This window comes from Aphelocoma coerulescens, chromosome 15 (genome assembly GCF_041296385.1).
Source record: "Aphelocoma coerulescens isolate FSJ_1873_10779 chromosome 15, UR_Acoe_1.0, whole genome shotgun sequence".
Classification (NCBI taxonomy): Eukaryota; Metazoa; Chordata; class Aves; order Passeriformes; family Corvidae; genus Aphelocoma; species Aphelocoma coerulescens.
Window position 1 is genome coordinate 13,815,713 of NC_091029.1, and position 17,611 is coordinate 13,833,323.

The following is a 17,611-nucleotide window of genomic DNA, read 5'->3' on the forward strand; positions in this document are numbered from 1 at the left end:
CAGACAGAGGTTAGAAAACACCATTTGAGGATGCTGTAAATCGATCTGTTTGCTCCTTGGAAGGAACACAAACTGCAACACGCTGCAAGCAGCAGAGAGGAGAGGCAGCACCTGAACTCCAGGCACTGCTGGTGACAGCCCAAAGAATAAAAACGAAATCTTCAGGAAGCTTAGTAGAAAGAAGGATGGGTTTGTATGGCCTTAGCAGAAAACCAGGATTTACAAGCTCAAAATTACTGCCTGTGACTGAGAACACTGAAGGCATCACTGAGCACATCCCTGCAGCAGCAAACCCCACAGGTAAAGCAACAGCTCAGTGGCCAGGCAGGCTGGAAAAGCAGCTTCCACAAAGAGTCAGCATCAGGCTTCTACTCCTGGTTTCACCTGAAAGGCTCTTTTTCAGGAGCTGACAGAAAAGCCAACCTGGCTGTCACTTAACACAACCTTACCCAAGTCCTGTCTGTCACCTGACCCCTCTGAACCCATGATGTCATTCCCAGCCTCCAAGGGTGACTCACTTGGAAAAGAGGAGGCCTGACAGTGCTCCTTAACAATGGTGAGGATGAGTGAAGAGAGCACAAAAGGTTTGGGGAAGGCTGAAGAAAAAAAGCAATTATTGTCACCTTCTGCTTTGTTTGACATCTTGGCTCCCAGTCCCTTCGAGGGGAGGGAGAAACCTAAGAAAGTTGTGCCATCATATGAGTGAAATTTAAGCAATTAAACAAGGCAGGAGTTTATTCAGGCTTTTGGAAGTCTTCAGTTTGTTAACTTTGATTCATTTTCATTACTAATTAATATTTTGGTTTCCTCAGGTCTGCACACTGAATTAAGATGCAAGAGCTAATAATAAATACCTTGAGAATAACCCACAAGCCCTATAGCAAAAAATCCAAATTAGATGAGAGTTGACTGAAGTTTTAAAAAGTGCAGGGAAGTATTTTCAAGCCTTTCGGGCTAGTTTCACACATCATTATGAAACTAAAGAGAGTGGCAAACCCAGCTTCTAAAAAGTCATTTGCAGGTCACCTTTGAGCAAGAGGAAAGTGGAGTGGGAGGTGATGGAAGAGAACAAAGGAACTCACCATAAAGGAGCAGCTACTTGTGTGTAGATGTTGCTCAAAATGACTTAAACTGAAAGGCCCAAATTGTTTGTGGGTGGTCCCACAAGACTCACCAGAATGAAGACAACTGTATAAAATCATTTCAGCATTTAGGATGTCAGCATGAGAAATAAACGTCCAGATTCCCCTAACTAACCACAAAGGATACTCAGCAAGTTCTTCCTTAGCTTCTCATTGCCTTTATCAAGCATCACTTGGGGAAACACCACCTGTGCCAGGTGTGCTCCACCCTGAAAAGGGAGGAAATGTGACTGCTGGTTTATCAAGGCAATCAGCAGATGAATCTCACCAGCCCTAACTCCTCAAATCTCAAGGAAAGCTGGCAGTACATAGTGGGGAAGGAGGAAAACATCTGAAATTAAAATTTCAAGAGAAGCCAGGGCTGATTTCCCAGTCTGTAAGAGGTGCAGGGACTCCTCACAGCATCTGCTAAACCAGTTCGTGGCCAAGCTCTTCACTAACAGGCCACCACTCTTCCTTCAGTCAGGGAAAACTGAAGAAAAAAAAGGAAAAGCTGATATTTTATATAGTTCTGGGTCTTGGGAAGGGTGGTCTGACTCTAGGCCTCTTCTGTTTCTTTATTTTCAGAGCCAGCAGCAGCAGCAGTAAAGCCACAGTGCCCTTTCTGCAAGCATTAAAAAATTAACACATCCCCCTCACGCCCACTTGGTGTGGTTTTAGGGGTGAGCCATGAGGGGACAGAGGCACCACCAGCACAAGGCAAGGTCAGCACAGGGCTCAGGAACAGCCACAGGTGAGTATTTCAGAGCCAGTCAGGCAGCAATAGTCTCACAGCATGCCATGGACGTGTCACACCTCGGGATCCTCTAGAACGACAAGGTCAAGCAAGGACCAGATGCATGTTCTGAGATCACTCACTGTCCAGGAGGACCTAACCTCTGACCACATTGCCAAGAACACAAAAAAGTAGCAAAAAAGCAGCAATTTTACTGTCTGAACATGCATTTGCTCAAAAAACCCCAGATAAATTCAGATTTTAGTACGAGAAAGTGAAGCAATCCAGGCATTCCGTACGGCAAATGACAGCATCAGACACACTGAGCCTCATCACCAGTAGGAATGTCTAAAAGCCAAGCAAGCAGCTATATAATTGCTTTAAGTAAGCTCTGACTTAGGGCTGAGACTCCATTTGAATCGAGTATGAGGGGGAGAACATCATCCCTTTAGAGAAGATCCTTCGAGACGTGTAACCGTAGAAAGGCTGGCGAATACAACATTGATTGGGAGTGAGGTAACCACAACCACCACTGGCTCAAATGAAAAGGGATTCAGGGGCTGACCCAGAAAACAAGCCTCGTAACCACTGGGATGAAATTTTAATGACAAACACAAGAAGCTCTGCGTGCAGGCCAGATTGAATTATCTGATGTCAGGCAGCACCCGCGCGGCGCTCGCACAAAGGGGAGCTGCTCGCAGCCACCTTCGACTCCCAGCTCAGGTTGCACTTAATCAATCCTTGATACTCTGCCATCTCCTGGCTTCAGCTTGGGCAGCAGCGTGGGGAAAAGTGGAGAGTGCATGGAACAGGGGCATTTCTCTGTGTAGTGTCTTTGCTTCCTTCACAGAGTAATAAAGAGCTGCTCCTGAATGCATTCAAACTGCGCCTCTATAAATCACACCCAGAGCTGCTGGTTGAAGTCACTCTGCCCACAACCTGTATCAATTCCCTTGCAGAAAGATTCAAAAGCTCTACAGCAACTAAAATAAAATTCTTGTGCTTTGCAGCAGAGTTTGAAGCAGGACAGTGAAGATGACAAGATCAGGCCCAGCAGAGCACGGGTTCAAATCAATCAGTGATTCCAGGCTTGGTCCAAGACTCCCAAAACACACCAGCCCCAGCATTCCTGCTCCCTGCAGCTACAACTCCCCTCTCCAACCAGCCCAACTAGAACTTAATCTGGCTACTACCAGAAAAAGAATTAAAGATGTTTCTATAAATACATCAGCAACAAAAGGACTGCTGAGGAGAATCTCCGTCTTTATTGGATCAGGGAGAAACAGCGACAAAGGATGAGGAAAAGGCTGAGGGAATTAAGGCCTTCTTGTCCTCAGGATACCCAGGCTGGAAGACAGGGACAGGGAGCAAAACGAAGTCCCCATGATCCAAGGGGAAATGGTTGGGATCCTGCTGCAGCACTTAGGACACACACAGTCCCATGGGGCTGGATGGGATCTGCCCCAGGGCGCTGAGGGAGCGGGGCAGAGCTCACCCAGCCACTTCCCACCCTTTCCCAGCAGGGAGGTCATTTACCCAGGGGACTGCAGCCAGCTGTGATGCCCAGCAGAAGCTGGGCTGGAAGGAGGATCCAGGGCAATACTGGCCTGTCAGCCTGAGCTCAGTACCAGGGAAAGCTGTGGAGCAGAACATCACCCAGGCAAAGTGCTGGGTCCTACTCTGAGCCACTGTCACCCCATGGAATGCTCAAGGCTTGGGGAGGAGTGGCTGCACAAGGCGGACAAGGCCCTGGGGGTGCTGGTGACAGCAGCTGGACACGAGCCCAGGTGTGCTCAGGTGGGCAAGAAGGCCAAAGGCACCTGGGTGTCCCAGGGCAAAGCACTGGGCACTCCTGGGGCACCTCCAATCCTCTGTTCAGTTCTGGGCCCCTCAGGACAAAAAGGACCTTGAGGGGCTGGAGCGTGTCCAGGGAAGGGAATGGAGCTGGGGAAGGGGCTGGAGCCCCAGGAGTGGCTGAGAGAGTTATGACCAAAAAACCTGCTGAAAACTGAGCAGCCCTGAGCCTCCAGTGCAGCAACTGAGACAGAAGAAAGGTAAGTGATGTCCCAAGCCACTGCACAGAAAAACCTTGGGAAATGCCCCACAATTCTGGATTAGCATTTGCAGCACCACTGACTTCCCAGGCCTTGCAAACTCACAGCCCAGCTTAGCTCAGACACACAAGTCCCTCTGTAATCACTGATTATTCCCATGCAAAGCTGAGCACACAAGTGTTTGTGAAACTGGAGAGAGAATCATTAAACATAACAGATAATTGATATTTATACTGAGAGGAGAATTGACTTTGTAAACCTCAGCTATTAAATTACTTCTTCAGTACTGAAAGAATGCAACAGTTTGCTATTGATCACCAGATTCATTACACTTTTATGACAAGTTTGAAAGCACAATGCCATTAAGTACAATTTTATAAGCTGGGAGAGACAGGGGATGATTATGGTTGGATTTAAAAAATAAAAACACAGCAAACAACAAAACCCCAACAAATTCCTCAATATCCTAAATACTTCCCAAGTGCACATAAAGTATTTCCCTGCACAATTTGCTGATGTCCTTGGAAGTTTTAGTTACAACTTGAAGTCCCCTTGTTTGATATTTACCATTTATCTAATTAAGAGACAAAGCAGAGTGAAGGACAAGCACTAAACAGCAAAGGATGTAACATAATTTTTGTGTTCTAATACTCTAAACTTTTCATTTACTAACCAGCTAAATTCGAACAGCTGAATTCTGATTCCCCCATGTTGTTTTATCAAATACATGCTCACAGCTTCATAAAGAGGTAATTCATTTTTCAGAGAAATCACTGGAAAGTCATTTAAGTGAACATTGCTTTTTCTAAAGGATACACACACGCAGCTTTTCCCTCAGTGGTCTCTTACCTGCTCACCTATTTTCAGGAACCTGAATTATTTAATTTACCACATCCCTGATGTAAATTCACCAAGAGACTCAGGAGATACTGGAGGAACCAGACAACCAGTATGAAAAGAGTGTGTGGAACCATGTGAACCCAGCTTCTGTAATACACCAAGCTAAACCATGGACTATTTGAGTTTAATATAAGACTAATAACCTTTGTTTATTAATATTTAAAGAAATGTAGTTTCATCAGCATAACTCCTACCTGCTGCATGTTTGGATATAAATACAATGGAGAAAATGAAGGAAAAGAAGAGCTGGAGGTTTTGGCAGCAGCATGGAGACAAGTGGGGTTTGCTGTCTGATGGTTTAGGTTTCTACTCTCAGCAGTCCAAGAGCACGCAAAAGCATTTCCATGGATGAAGGTTTTCAAGGCACCTTTCTTATAACCAGTCTGTGAATGTTAAAGTATTGTAGAAGTAGTTTTCTCTAATCCCACAGCGTTAACATGAAGTGCTACCATAAACCACGGAACTCTGGTACACCAAGGACAGTGTCCCAGCTCCCCAGGATATCATAATTTTTATTTACTCATGGGATTTCTGGAGGGTTGCTAATTACTGAATCTGTGAAATTCAAACAGAACACAGTAAAGCCTCACACTTATTGAGGCTGACACTGTAACTTCTTCCAAAAATTTGTGAGGCTCTTAAAATCGTATTTAAGAGCCTAAACCAAATGACTAGCTAACATTAAATCAAGGTCCAGAAAACTTCTGTATTAGGAAAAGAGAAGTTTGCGTTTACCTATTTTTGGGTGGGTTATTTTCCTCCTAGGTTGTCTTTTAAGTAAGAATGGAGAAAAGGAACAGTCCTTCTAAAGTTATTTTTGTGTGCTGTGACAAGATATCCTTGTGATTAAGAGATTTTTATGGAAAAACATTTAAAAAGGGACATTTTTCAGTAGATTTGTAACATGTTTCATACATTCTGGGGGGCTCCCACAGCAAAACAATAGATGGAGTTCATGAGGAAACACCTGAGCTTTTACAGGGACTACTTGTACATGAGATCACTTTTGAATAGTTCCATAAAAATTTGAGCTGCTGAGCTAAGTTGTAGATAACCATCCTTATCAGTCACTTCAGGACAGCCTGTCTCAGGAACTGCAGGTGAATCCATTCTTATGCTTCAAACAGGTGTTGCTTTTGAATTTGCTAAAAGAAGCACCTGAGATTTCAGATGGTGAAGGTGGAGTGGGCATCACACCTCCTGGCAAAGGTGGAGTGAGCACTACACAGCTTCATAAAGGTGGAGGGAGCATTACACAGCCTGGTAAGGATGGAGCAAGCTTTACACGCTCTAGTAACAGTGAAGTGGGATTTACACAGCCTGGTGCAGATGGAGTGGGCATTACACACTCCATTAAAGGTGCAGTGGGCATTACACACTCTACAGAAGGTGCAGTGGGCATTACATACTCTATAGAAGGTGCAGTGGGCATTACACACTCTACAGAAGGTGCAGTGGGCATTACACACTCTACAGAAGGTGCAGTGGGCATTACACACTGTTACAGGTGCAGTGGGCATTACACACTCTACACAAGGTGCAGTGGGCATCACACACTGTTACAGGTGCAGTGGGCATCACACACTCTACAGAAGGTGCAGAGGGCATTACACACTCCACAGAAGGTGCAGTGGGCATTACACACTCCACAGAAGGTGCAGAGGGCATTACACACTGTTAAGGTGCAGTGGGCATTACACACTCCACAGAAGGTGCAGTGGGCATCACACACTGTTAAATGTGCAGTGGGCATTACACACTCCACAGAAGGTGCAGTGGGCATTACACACTCCATTAAAGGTGCAGTGGGCATTACACACTCTATAGAAGGTGCAGTGGGCATTGCACACTCTATAGAAGGTGCAGTGGGCATTGCACACTCTACAGAAGGTGCAGTGGGCATTACACACTCCACAGAAGGTGCAGTGGGCATTACACACTCTACAGAAGGTGCAGTGAGCATTACACTCTGTTAAAGGTGCAGTGGGCATTACACACTCTATAGAAGGTGCAGTGGGCATTACACACTCCATTAAAGGTGCAGTGGGCATTACACACTCTATAGAAGGTGCAGTGGGCATTACACACTCTACAGAAGGTGCAGTGAGCATTACACTCTGTTAAAGGTGCAGTGGGCATTACACACTCTATAGAAGGTGCAGTGGGCATTACACACTCCATTAAAGGTGCAGTGGGCATTACACACTCTATAGAAGGTGCAGTGGGCATTACACACTCCACAGAAGGTGCAGTGGGCATTACACACTGTTACAGTGCAGTGGGCATTACACACTGTTACAGGTGCAGTGGGCATCACACACTCTATAGAAGGTGCAGAGGGCATCACACACTCTACAGAAGGTGCAGAGGGCATTACACACTCCACAGAAGGTGCAGAGGGCAGTGCCCAGCCCGGTGCTCACCCAGCCATGACGACTCCATCGCAGGAGTGGACGTCGCACAGGACCCTGCCGGGCTCGTAGCGCAGCTGGCTCACGGCACCCACGCGGTTCTGCAGAGAGGACACAGGGGTTGGTGTTCCCAGTGCTTCACCCACCAAACTTTGCTGCTGGGAAACTCCCAGCTTTGTTCCTGCTGCTGAGAGAAAACATATCTATCCCAAAAACCCCCCAGCACCTTTCAACTGGCAAAAAGGAGCTTCAATACACACCACCAACTCTCCTCTCCCACTTGCTTGGGCCAGGTTGCCATTTTTCCACAGCACCTGGATCCCTTTAAGGAAATTCCCTCCTACCTTCCAGTTGGTTTTCAACATGTGTTCTCTGGCTCTGCAGTTTTTGAGGGCAAGCTTCCAGCAGGAATGGTCGGAGATGCTCATATCCAACAGGTATCCCTCTTCCTGGCACAGCCGGTACCACAACACTTCGTCTTCTGCAAGGATTTTCCATGTCCTGCTGACCTAGAAATCAAGGTTTATATATGGATCTCTCATAAATTTATAAGTAAAAATTAGATTTAATATAAAACATTAAATAGCATCTGAAATACAAATATATAAATCAATACAGGCCTGCACTGAGACGAAATTCTTACTTGAACAAATATATTTGTTCACTCTTTATACAACTGAGTGAATAAAAACCCCAAACCTTTAACAAAAGGCTTGTTTTCTGTGGGTTCTTTGGGAAGTAACTGAGTTTATACTCATAACATGGACACCAGCTTAGTGGCCACACTGTCAACCTCCAATATCAGGGTACTGGAAAATTTTGAAGGGAAAAGCAGCAAGAAAATAATTAAGACAGAATTGTGAGCTTAGAGCAAAAAGATGAATTTATTTTCATATTTGTAGCTAAGAAACCCTCTCAGATCACAGCACCATATCTCTGAAGTCCCACTGACAATGCCTGATTAGGGCTATGACATTAGTGATTTATAACCTATTGTATTACAGTATGCATAAATAGGAATGAATTATTAAGTTTTTCAAGCAGCCTCAAGTTGCTGCCCATTCCAGAGAGAACAGCTTCATCACAATCAATTGTGGGCTCAGAATTAAAGATTCAAGAGGTAAGAGCCAACTTAAGTAGCTTTTTTTTTTTCCCTCTGTAATTCTTAATTTAAAAAAACAGACGTAACCAATGAAAGCCATGACTGGTAAAAGCAGCAATCAATTGTGCTCTGTTTCTAAAAAGATTAAAACAACCTTCTGAGACTGACATCATTTTTAGTAAGTTACAATTAAGCATCTAATGTTTGTTTCGGTCCCCAGATTATGCCAAGAATCCAAGCCTCCCACGGACACAAACTCTCCCAGGACCATGCCTTTATATTTATTTGCCATTTCTTCCATAGTCACACACACACAAAATGTTTAATATGATGAAAAAAAGGGGTGATCTGAGTCACCTGCAAGTGTTTTTAAGATTTGAGACCTACAGAGAAGAGCAGTGCTCAAACAGGAACATCCAAATGCAGCAGAATGAATGTTCTTAATCACCCAGAGACCTCGATGCAAACTGGCAGGGAGAAGACAATCCCCTTCCATCCTCTCACAAAGGAAACAACCTGCACAGGGCAATAACAATGCCCTGAAATGACAGAACCAGCATTGAGGCTTCTCCAGCAATACACATCACCCTGGCACCCAAAAGCAGTGTTGAGTGCTCCTGTCCCTAGAGGGACACACTCAGCAATATCAAAAGCACCAAAAAGAGGCAATCCCAAATTCAAACCATTAGGAATTTGCTCTCAATTTGATTTGAAAGTAGGATAAATATCTGTATTATTGCTCCAAGAATAAAAAAAGAAACCTAAACCAGCTTTCTGCTGACACACCAAAAGAGCAGCTGTGGAGCAGGAGAGGAGCTCCCCAGGCAGAACCTCTGCCCCCTCCCCAAACAGCAGCACATTTTCCTGACAGGGACAGGCTGAGCACACGCACAGGGAAGCACAGCCAAACCAGGCCAGCTTTTGCCTTGCTTTCCAAAATAAAAATCAAAAATAAACACACACCTTTGAGTCTGCCAAAACAGACAATATTGCACAGACCTTTCAAGTTTCAAGGTCTTAAAAGCATTTTATAAAGACAGTAAAACAAAAGAAAAGGGGGGGGGGGGAAGCTACATAAAATCTCGACTGCCTTTTCAACTTTCAGGGGGAATAAAGATCCTATCCTATCCTGATTTTTTTTCAATCAAATTACAGCGAACCCTGCTGCTTTACAAGCCTGGATTTCCAAAGGGTCCCTAACCCAGCCTTTTCTTACAGCCCCAAACTCGCATGCCAACCCCTTGTAAAACCCCACTGAGCGAGGCTCAGCTGCACAAAATCACTAATAAAGAGTCTCAAGCATTTCACTTTACAGCACCACTGTGGGCTGCAGCATTAAAACCAGCCGTTGGCTTCAAGTCAGCTTTATTAGATCTGCTTGACTTGGGAGTTTCAGGTGAGGCCCCCAAAGCCAGGGCGTTATGGCTTTATTCACATGCACCCAAATGCTGGGTGTTGGAGAGGAGCTGAGATGTGCAAAGCTCTTGTTAAAACTCTTTCCAAATCTAAACTACACAGAAACTCCAGCAAGGATCAATGACAACATCTTACAGACTTGTTTATAGATCTGGAGTCCTGACTTCAATTTTGTCTTCAGTGTTCCTATTATCTTTTTACAACTGTTCTCAGCAAAGAAAGTTTGGGTTCCCCTGAGCTCCACACAGGGACAGTTTTATATTTTATAGTTCAGCAAGTAATAATGTTCTGAAGGACTTCAAAGGCTTTTGCTGACATAGGCTTTGCTATTTGGTTTTGCCCCTGGGGGATATTTTTTCCCCTAAAAAACCCCACCTCTTCCATCAAATTCAAAATTTCTTCTAATCCCATCTAAATCAACTGGCTCAAATCCTAATGAAGGTTTATTCATCCCTCTGCATCTGATAATGGTTTTTATTTCACTAGGTTTATTTTCTTCCCCAGACACACAAAGGCAGAGTCAAGGCTCATTTGCTGAGACCAGGGGCCTCAATTAGAGCTAGCTGGACTTTGAGCTCAGTACAGCAAACAGTGCCAAGGAGTGTTTAATCCAAACCCATTCTGATGGAAGCTGCTCATCCTTTCTGCTCACAGCCCTGAGCACAAAATGGGTTGGGCTGGAAAGGACCTTAAAGACCACCCAGTGCCACCCCCTGCCATGGCAGGGACACCTTCCACTGTCCCAGGCTGTTCCCAGCCCCAATGTCCAGCCTGGCCTTGGATACTGCCAGGGATCCAGGGGCAGCCACAGCTGCTCTGGGAATTCCATCCCAGCCCCTCCCCACACTCCCAGGGAACAATTCCTTCCCAATATCCCATCCAGCCCTGCCCTCTGGCACTGGGAAGCCATTCCCTGTGTCCTGGCCCTCCATGCCTTGTCCCCAGTCCCTCTCCAGCTCTCCTGGAGCCCCTTTAGGCCCTGCAAGGGGCTCTGAGCTCTCCCTGGAGCCTTCTCCTCTCCAGGTGAGCACTCCCAGCTCTCCCAGCCTGGCTCCAGAGCAGAGGGGCTCCAGCCCTTGGAGCAGCTCCTCCTCTGGTCTCACTCCAGCAGCTCCATGTCCTTCCTGTGCTGGGGATCCCAGAGCTGCAGGTGGGCAGCTCTGCAGGTGGGGTCTCACCTGAGTGAGGGAGAGGGGCAGAATCTCCCCTGCTGGGGGATCAGCCCAAGGCAGGGATATCCTTATCCATCCATTTCTCTGCTCTCTCTGTGAATCACAAGGAGGATGGATGACTGCTTCTACCCATGAACAACCTTGATGCAAAACCATGCTCAAAAATATACATTCAAGTTTCTTTTGTAAATGTAGAAACATTAAAGCCTCAACAGTTTGACAATCCCAGAAGCCCTGGAGGCAAGCAGCTGAAATCCTTGATTTATGCACGACAATTCACTCCTAAATTCCTAGAAACAGTCTCCCTTGCCCCAGATACATACACAATTCCTGTGTTGGTAAACACTTCTAAACCTTCTCTAAGATGAAAACCTAACAGGTCATGGGAATTTCCCACTGATCTGTTCAGAAACAAAACTGCCAAAATTCAGTGCTGCTGAATTCAGACACATCCCCTTATCCCAAAGCTGACACCATAAAGGCCAGGTCCCCAGGCCATGGGTAAAATTAATGTACCTACAGCATCAGCCCCAAATAACCCAAGGACACTTCAGGTTGTCACACTTGTGGTGTCCCAAGGGATGGTTTTTCCTTTCCCTCTACATCACGACCAGGAGGAGGGAGTGACTGTTCCCAAACCTGCTCATGCTCACAGGACAGTCACTCATGGCACAGATATTTCTGCCAGTGGTCCAAACACAATCAAGAGGTGCTCACAGGGGAAAACTCTGCATCACTCTGGTCTGTTCTGTGCTACATGAAGCCCTGGATACTTTCCTCCTTGAATTCCAAATGTGGGATATCAACAGGGACTGGTCTGGTGAGTGCTACTGAATGTCAGCCCCCTACTGCAGACCCACCAGAGCTCAGGCACTGAGGACACTGCTATTTACAGGCTTTTGTATTTCCAGTGCCACACAGACAGGTTGTGTTTAATAGGCCAAATTCCAAAAATCAAAGAAAAGCTGTGGGGGAGTGAGGGAGAGGGAAATATCAAGGTGAAATTAAAGTTCTCCAGACAGTCTGTGGTGTGATTAAATCTCAGAGAGGCTCTGCAGTCAGGCTCCTTTGCTGTTAGCTGGTTACCAATTTGGCATAAAGAACTAAGCAAACAGGTTTTCTCCAAAGGCACTCACATGGATCATGATGCCAATTCCACCAACTGGCCCAATTTCACTGAAATCCCAAGGCACCTTAATAAAAAAACCCTTTCTAGGATAACGCCATAAAGCAGCAGGGTTTTCCATGGAACAGAAGAGGGCTCCCCCCCTTCAAAAACAAAACCACCAAGAGAAAAATGAAAATGCTATTTATTTTTATGGCTCTGCTTTTTATTTGAACACTTAAAAAGAAGCCAGCTCTGCACTGCATATTCATCTGATTGGGAAAGCCCTGTAAAACACCGGGCACTTGCTCAGCTACCTGTCAGCTGCCACAAAGGAACAATGACTTGGGAAGAGGAGAATGAGAAATGTGGAAAATTGTCTCAGTGTTAAAACACATCTTATGAGAACAGGTTCAAGCTAAAAAGCAAAGTGAAGGAGAGAGAAATCCAGTGCAGCCCCAAGCACAGGGAAAAGGAGCAGCCCTCCACCAACCAATCTTTTCACTATGCCATGAGGTAAACTGATCATGCCTAAAGAGGGAGGAAAAGGAGAATGAAAGAATAAATTTAAACTAATCCACCTCAAAAATGCAACCCTGTGCCATGTCATGGGCTGTGACCTTTACTGATGGCATATCTGTACCTCAAGGGACAGAAATGTGAGCGTATCTGAAAGCTTCAGTGTGTCCTGGACAGCATCAAAAAATAATCCTAGAGAATTTTCTCCTCTGCAACAGCAGCCCTGCACGGGGAATTAATTCTCTTTTAACAGTCCCCATTCCTAAAAGGCATTAGCAAGTCAAAGCTTTAAGCAATAGCCACTTGTAGCTATTTAACACCACAACACACTCACACTGAACATTAAATGCCCAATTTCCTTTCGAAGCCTGGGCCATTTGCAGAATATTTCTGTTTAGTTTACCATCCTCAACAGACCCTGTCTGTCACTTCTCGCTTTTCACACATTAACATTTTCCCCTTCCACTCAAACTATGCCCTACACTGTTTGTAACACAAAGAATGGCTTTGGTTGGATTTTTGTGAAGTTGCAAGATGTGCTTTGTCTGTAAGAGTTAATGAACACCAACCTGGAACCCAAAATAGTGGCCACGGGACAAGCTGGAATTATATCCACGATATTCTGCTTGACTTCACAGGGTAATCAGCACTTGCCAATTAAGTTTGCTTTGAAGACTCATTCAGAGAGGGGGTTCATCATTCAGTGTGTGAAGAAAGGAAATAAAGAGGCCCAACAGTGTGGGCTGAACAACCCCAAGCAGAAGGCAGTGTGAGTGTTTCAGTAAAGCTATTGAAGAGACAGGCAGCTTACAACTACACCTAAATTACAGACCATGCCTGAGTACTGACTGCTGAGAGCATTATCTGAAAGTATCAGAAAATAAAAATATAAACCCCTTGCAGGGCTGGGGGGGAGGAAATCAGGGTCATTCAAGAATTTAGCCTCACGTGAAAATACTATAGACAAAAAGTTACTACTCCAGTGTCTGTGGTTCAAATCTCACACTGGAAAGTGGGAGGAGCAGCTCTTGCCATGCCCTTAGCACTGCCAAGTGCTGAGTTCTAAATACTGCAGCAAGACACTCACTTGAATCAAAAATGCTTCTCACTCACTTGAATCAAAATATCTTTGCACTATTTATTTTTAATTTTAAGGCTTCGCTTCTGCCCAAGCCACAGATGTTTTATTTAACTCTGCTCAAGTGCAGCTGTAAACCCAGCTCATGTACCATTACTTTTTCAATATTCAGCTTTGGAACTGTTTCTTGTAAGTGAAAGCACAACCAGCTGAGTTCCTAGGGCTACCACCCCCCTGCCCTACATCGAGGTGCCTGTTTTTTCACCATTTCTGCCAATTTTAAGCAGTATCAGAGCAGCAAACTGCCAGCAGCACTTACCTGAGCACACCTTCCCAGCTCAGCCTTGCCCAGGTACCGGAATATCTTCAGTGCCAGCTCATAAGGCAGCTGGACATCGAAGAAAGGAACCTCATTGATTTCATTCTGGAAAGGAAAAAGGAGAAAATAGTTTGTGAGGCTTCTTTAACAGAGTTTGACAGCAGGAGAAGTTACCATGGTGTGGGGAAGGGATGCTGAGTCCTCAGTGCCATCACAGCTCCATGAAAACATCAGGAGTTATTCTGCCTCTCCCCCCTTTCATGGCCCTTCAAAGGGCAGAGAAAGGCAAGACACCAGTTCTAGTAAAACAGTTTGGCGAAGGTTTCAGTGCCAAAAAGACCCAATAAATAAGCACTTTGAAGACATATGCCCATTATGAATTTCACTTACACGATTTCAAACCCACATGATGGAAAAATGAACAAGTATTTTAAATAAAACTGAACAGAGATGATGTTAAGTTTCTTTCATTAGTAACATAAAAATGTCTTTTTAATATGAAACGTTCCTCCTTTAATTGATCGAGCATCTCAAACAAAAATTTAAAGCCAAATCCATCAATTTAAGCTAACAGCTAAATGCAGCACACAGATTTTTCCTAGATGTATTTTGTTTGGTTTAACTACATAATTATTACATCTTCTTTCTGCAGTTATCACAAGAAGATTTGTCTTCTCTCTTATTCTGTCTGGACATTCAACATTTTTATACTATGTAATAGAAAATGGGTAAAATCAGCTGATTCTGACCATTTCTATGTCATCAGTTTTGCTCTCTGATGTTTTCTCTGGTTTCTGTCCCCCCCCCAGGTGCTCCTGATCATTGTCTATCAATCCTCATGCACAAAATCGGCTGCTCAGTTAAAACCCAGCTCCACTGTTTGCCTTCAGAGCCTCAGGCAGATCCCAAAGCAGGATCATCTCCTGCCTCTTGGCACTTCCCTAATCCTCATACCCTTGTTTCTTTGTTGGTCTCTTCTACAACTACTCCTTCTCATTCAAATCTGGGCTCTTTGCAGCACCAAAGTAGAATAGAAAGGATATTCTGGGTTTATTTAAAGCAGAGTTACTCAGGAAAATCACAACATAATGTGGTGGTGTGGTTTTTAATGCAAAAGATATTCTACACTAGGCAAGTGTTTAGACAACACAAATACGGGCAACGCTCCCACCAGGTCTTTTTAGCAACAAAACATCACTTTATACACACTGGAACCTCCCACTTGTTCTAAAGTTACTTAAAGCAGGACCTGCAGCCAACCTTGCTGCTCCCCTCCCTCTGTACCCCCACTTTCCCTGCACAAACAGCTCCTTTTCCCTCCCCTGTGCGCCAGGGCCGCTGGCTCCACTCCCCGCTGCGGATCTGCAGGAAGACTGTTTTGCTTTCGTGTGCTTTAAATCCCATCCATTTCCAACGGGGACACCGAAGGAAAACACAAAGGGAACATCTCCATGGCCACATGCAGGCAGGCTCCAAGCTGCCCAGATGTGATCCCGCTCGGATCCAGGAGCCACGGAACCGTTCTGGAGCCACAGGCTGCCCAAACAAATAAGAGGAGCCATTGGGCAAGGATTATTAGCTCCAGGCTTATGAGCTCAGGCACGGACCCACTGTGGATGTGCTCCTTCCAAATTGGACTTGACTCACGTCCAAGCAGCAGATCCTGGGCTGTCTGGATGCACACAGAGGTCTCACTGGAAGGACTGAGGGCCTGCAGACACAGCAGTGCTGACACAACACTCAACACCAACGGTGTTTTAAGGAAAGGTGGGGAAAAGAGCAAACAACAGCTATGCAGGCTTATTATCAACTGATCTGCGAGATCAAGCAGTTTATACCCTGCTTCAAATAAACCCAGAACTGCCTTTTTTTTCTACTTTCTTGCTGCAAAGGGTCCAGGTTTAAATGAGGAGTAGCTGTAGAAGAGACCTACAAAGAAACAAAGGAATAGAGGTTAGGAAAGTGCCAAGAGGCAGGGGATGATCCCGACTTGGGATCTGCCTGAGGTTCTGAAGGCAAACAGTGGACGTAAGAACACAGCACAAACTCAAACTGATTCCATTCTAATGCAATCCTAACATTAGGGACAGATCCAGGTCTTCCCACAGCTCAAAAATCCCAGCAGCTTGTCCTCAGCACAAGGAAGCGGGGATGTTAAGTCAGCACCAGCCTGTCTAAAAGTCTGCTGGAATGGATCCAAAACTCAAATACAACCGGCCCCTCTGAGACAGATTCGGGCTCCTGTGTGCTAATGGAGCACTAATTCTGTAAATGGATTAATTTGTGCCTTGCAGACAGAAATTTAATCTGTTCCTTTTAATTTTTTTAAGCAAAGAGTAATTAGTCATAGTGAGGTTAGTGAAAAATAAGAAAATGGGTTTCCCCCCTAGTTTTCCTATACTGTAAATAAAATCTCCATGGCATTGAGGATTTACCAAAATAACTTTTATCTGGTTCAGAACTGTATTTAAGACTATTTCCAAATTAACTCCTTTATTTAAAGAATTAAAGCTTGTTTTCTTACTATGCTGCTGTGTCACAAGGCAGGATATCCTTAATTACTGCACTTGCATCAAACTGCCTGAGTAAACAACAAAAATCTTAAAGAGGAAAAAAAATATTATTTCATAGAGCCACGGAATATCTCGAGTTGGAAGGGACCCTCGAGGATCATCGAGCCCAACTCCTGGCCCTGCACATGACACCCCAACAATCCCAAACCCTGTGCCATTACATAGGACCAGCAGATCTTGAAGGGTTAAAACTTTATAAGAGGATATATATTCAGAAGCTGAGGTTATAAACAAGCACAGCGGAACCCAAATTCAACGTCGCCTTTGCTCGCCGCCTCCCAGCGACCCCTCAGCCGAGCCCCTCTGCGTGCTCCGGTACCGGCCCCGCCGCGGCCGCCCGCCCCGCCTGGGGCCGGCCTGTCCCGGGCACAGCCCCAGAGCCGCCCCCGGCCCCGCGCAGCCCTACCAGGTCTCGGATCAGCTGCCCCAGCAGATCGTCCCTATCGCTGCCTCCGTCCCCCGCGGGCTCCCCGGCGGGGCGGGAGGGCGCGGGGCTGCGACGGGCCGGAGCGCCGCCGGCCAGCAGCCCGCGGGCCAGCGCCAGGTACCCGGGCTCGGCCGGGGGTTCCCGCGGGGGCTCTCCCGGCCTCTGCGGGGGCTCCTGAGGGGGCTCCTCCCGCCGCCGCCGCTTCGCCCCCCCGGCCCGCTCCTCCCGCCGGCTGGGCCACTCCCGCTCCGCGGGCACCGCGGCCATGGCGGCGGGGCCGGCCCGGCGCGGCACGGAAACCGCGCCCCGCGCCCGCGCGTTCCGCCGCCACAAGGTTCCGCCGCCGCCGGGCGATGAAGCTGGCTTGGGGCCGCGGCTGGCGATGAAGCTGGCTTGGGGCCGCGGCCGTCATTTCGTGGTCCCCACACGAGGACCGCGAGAAGGGCCCGGCCTGGCTCTGGAGAGCCGCGGGCGGCCGAGCGAGGCCGCGGCGACGGCAGGGTCGGTCTAGGGTCTGGGCTCTGCTAGGAGCCCTCAGCCCCCTCAGGCGTGTCCGGGGCGAGGGCAGGGTCCCGCTGGGCACCCAGACCCCCTCAGCCGTGGCCAGGGTGAGGGCAGGGTCCCGCTGGGCACCCAGAGCCCCCTCAGCCGTGGCCAGGGTGAGGGCAGGGTCCCGCT

General features: G+C 46.6%; 1 protein-coding gene across 1 annotated transcript in view; it reads right to left on the reverse strand.

Moving 5' to 3' along the window:
* FBXW8 (F-box and WD repeat domain containing 8) overlaps positions 1 to 17,224 on the reverse strand; it is a 52,365-nt gene extending 35,141 nt beyond the window's left edge. Inside the window, exons 1-4 of the mRNA XM_069030442.1 lie at positions 16,913 to 17,224; positions 13,934 to 14,038; positions 7,567 to 7,731; positions 7,235 to 7,323 (exon numbers count right to left, since the gene is read on the reverse strand). Of these exons, the coding sequence (XP_068886543.1) occupies positions 7,235 to 7,323; positions 7,567 to 7,731; positions 13,934 to 14,038; positions 16,913 to 17,200 (647 nt within the window). The 5' untranslated portion in view covers positions 17,201 to 17,224. The remainder of the gene's footprint in view (positions 1 to 7,234; positions 7,324 to 7,566; positions 7,732 to 13,933; positions 14,039 to 16,912) is intronic.
* Between the last annotated feature and the right edge of the window lie 387 nt (positions 17,225 to 17,611).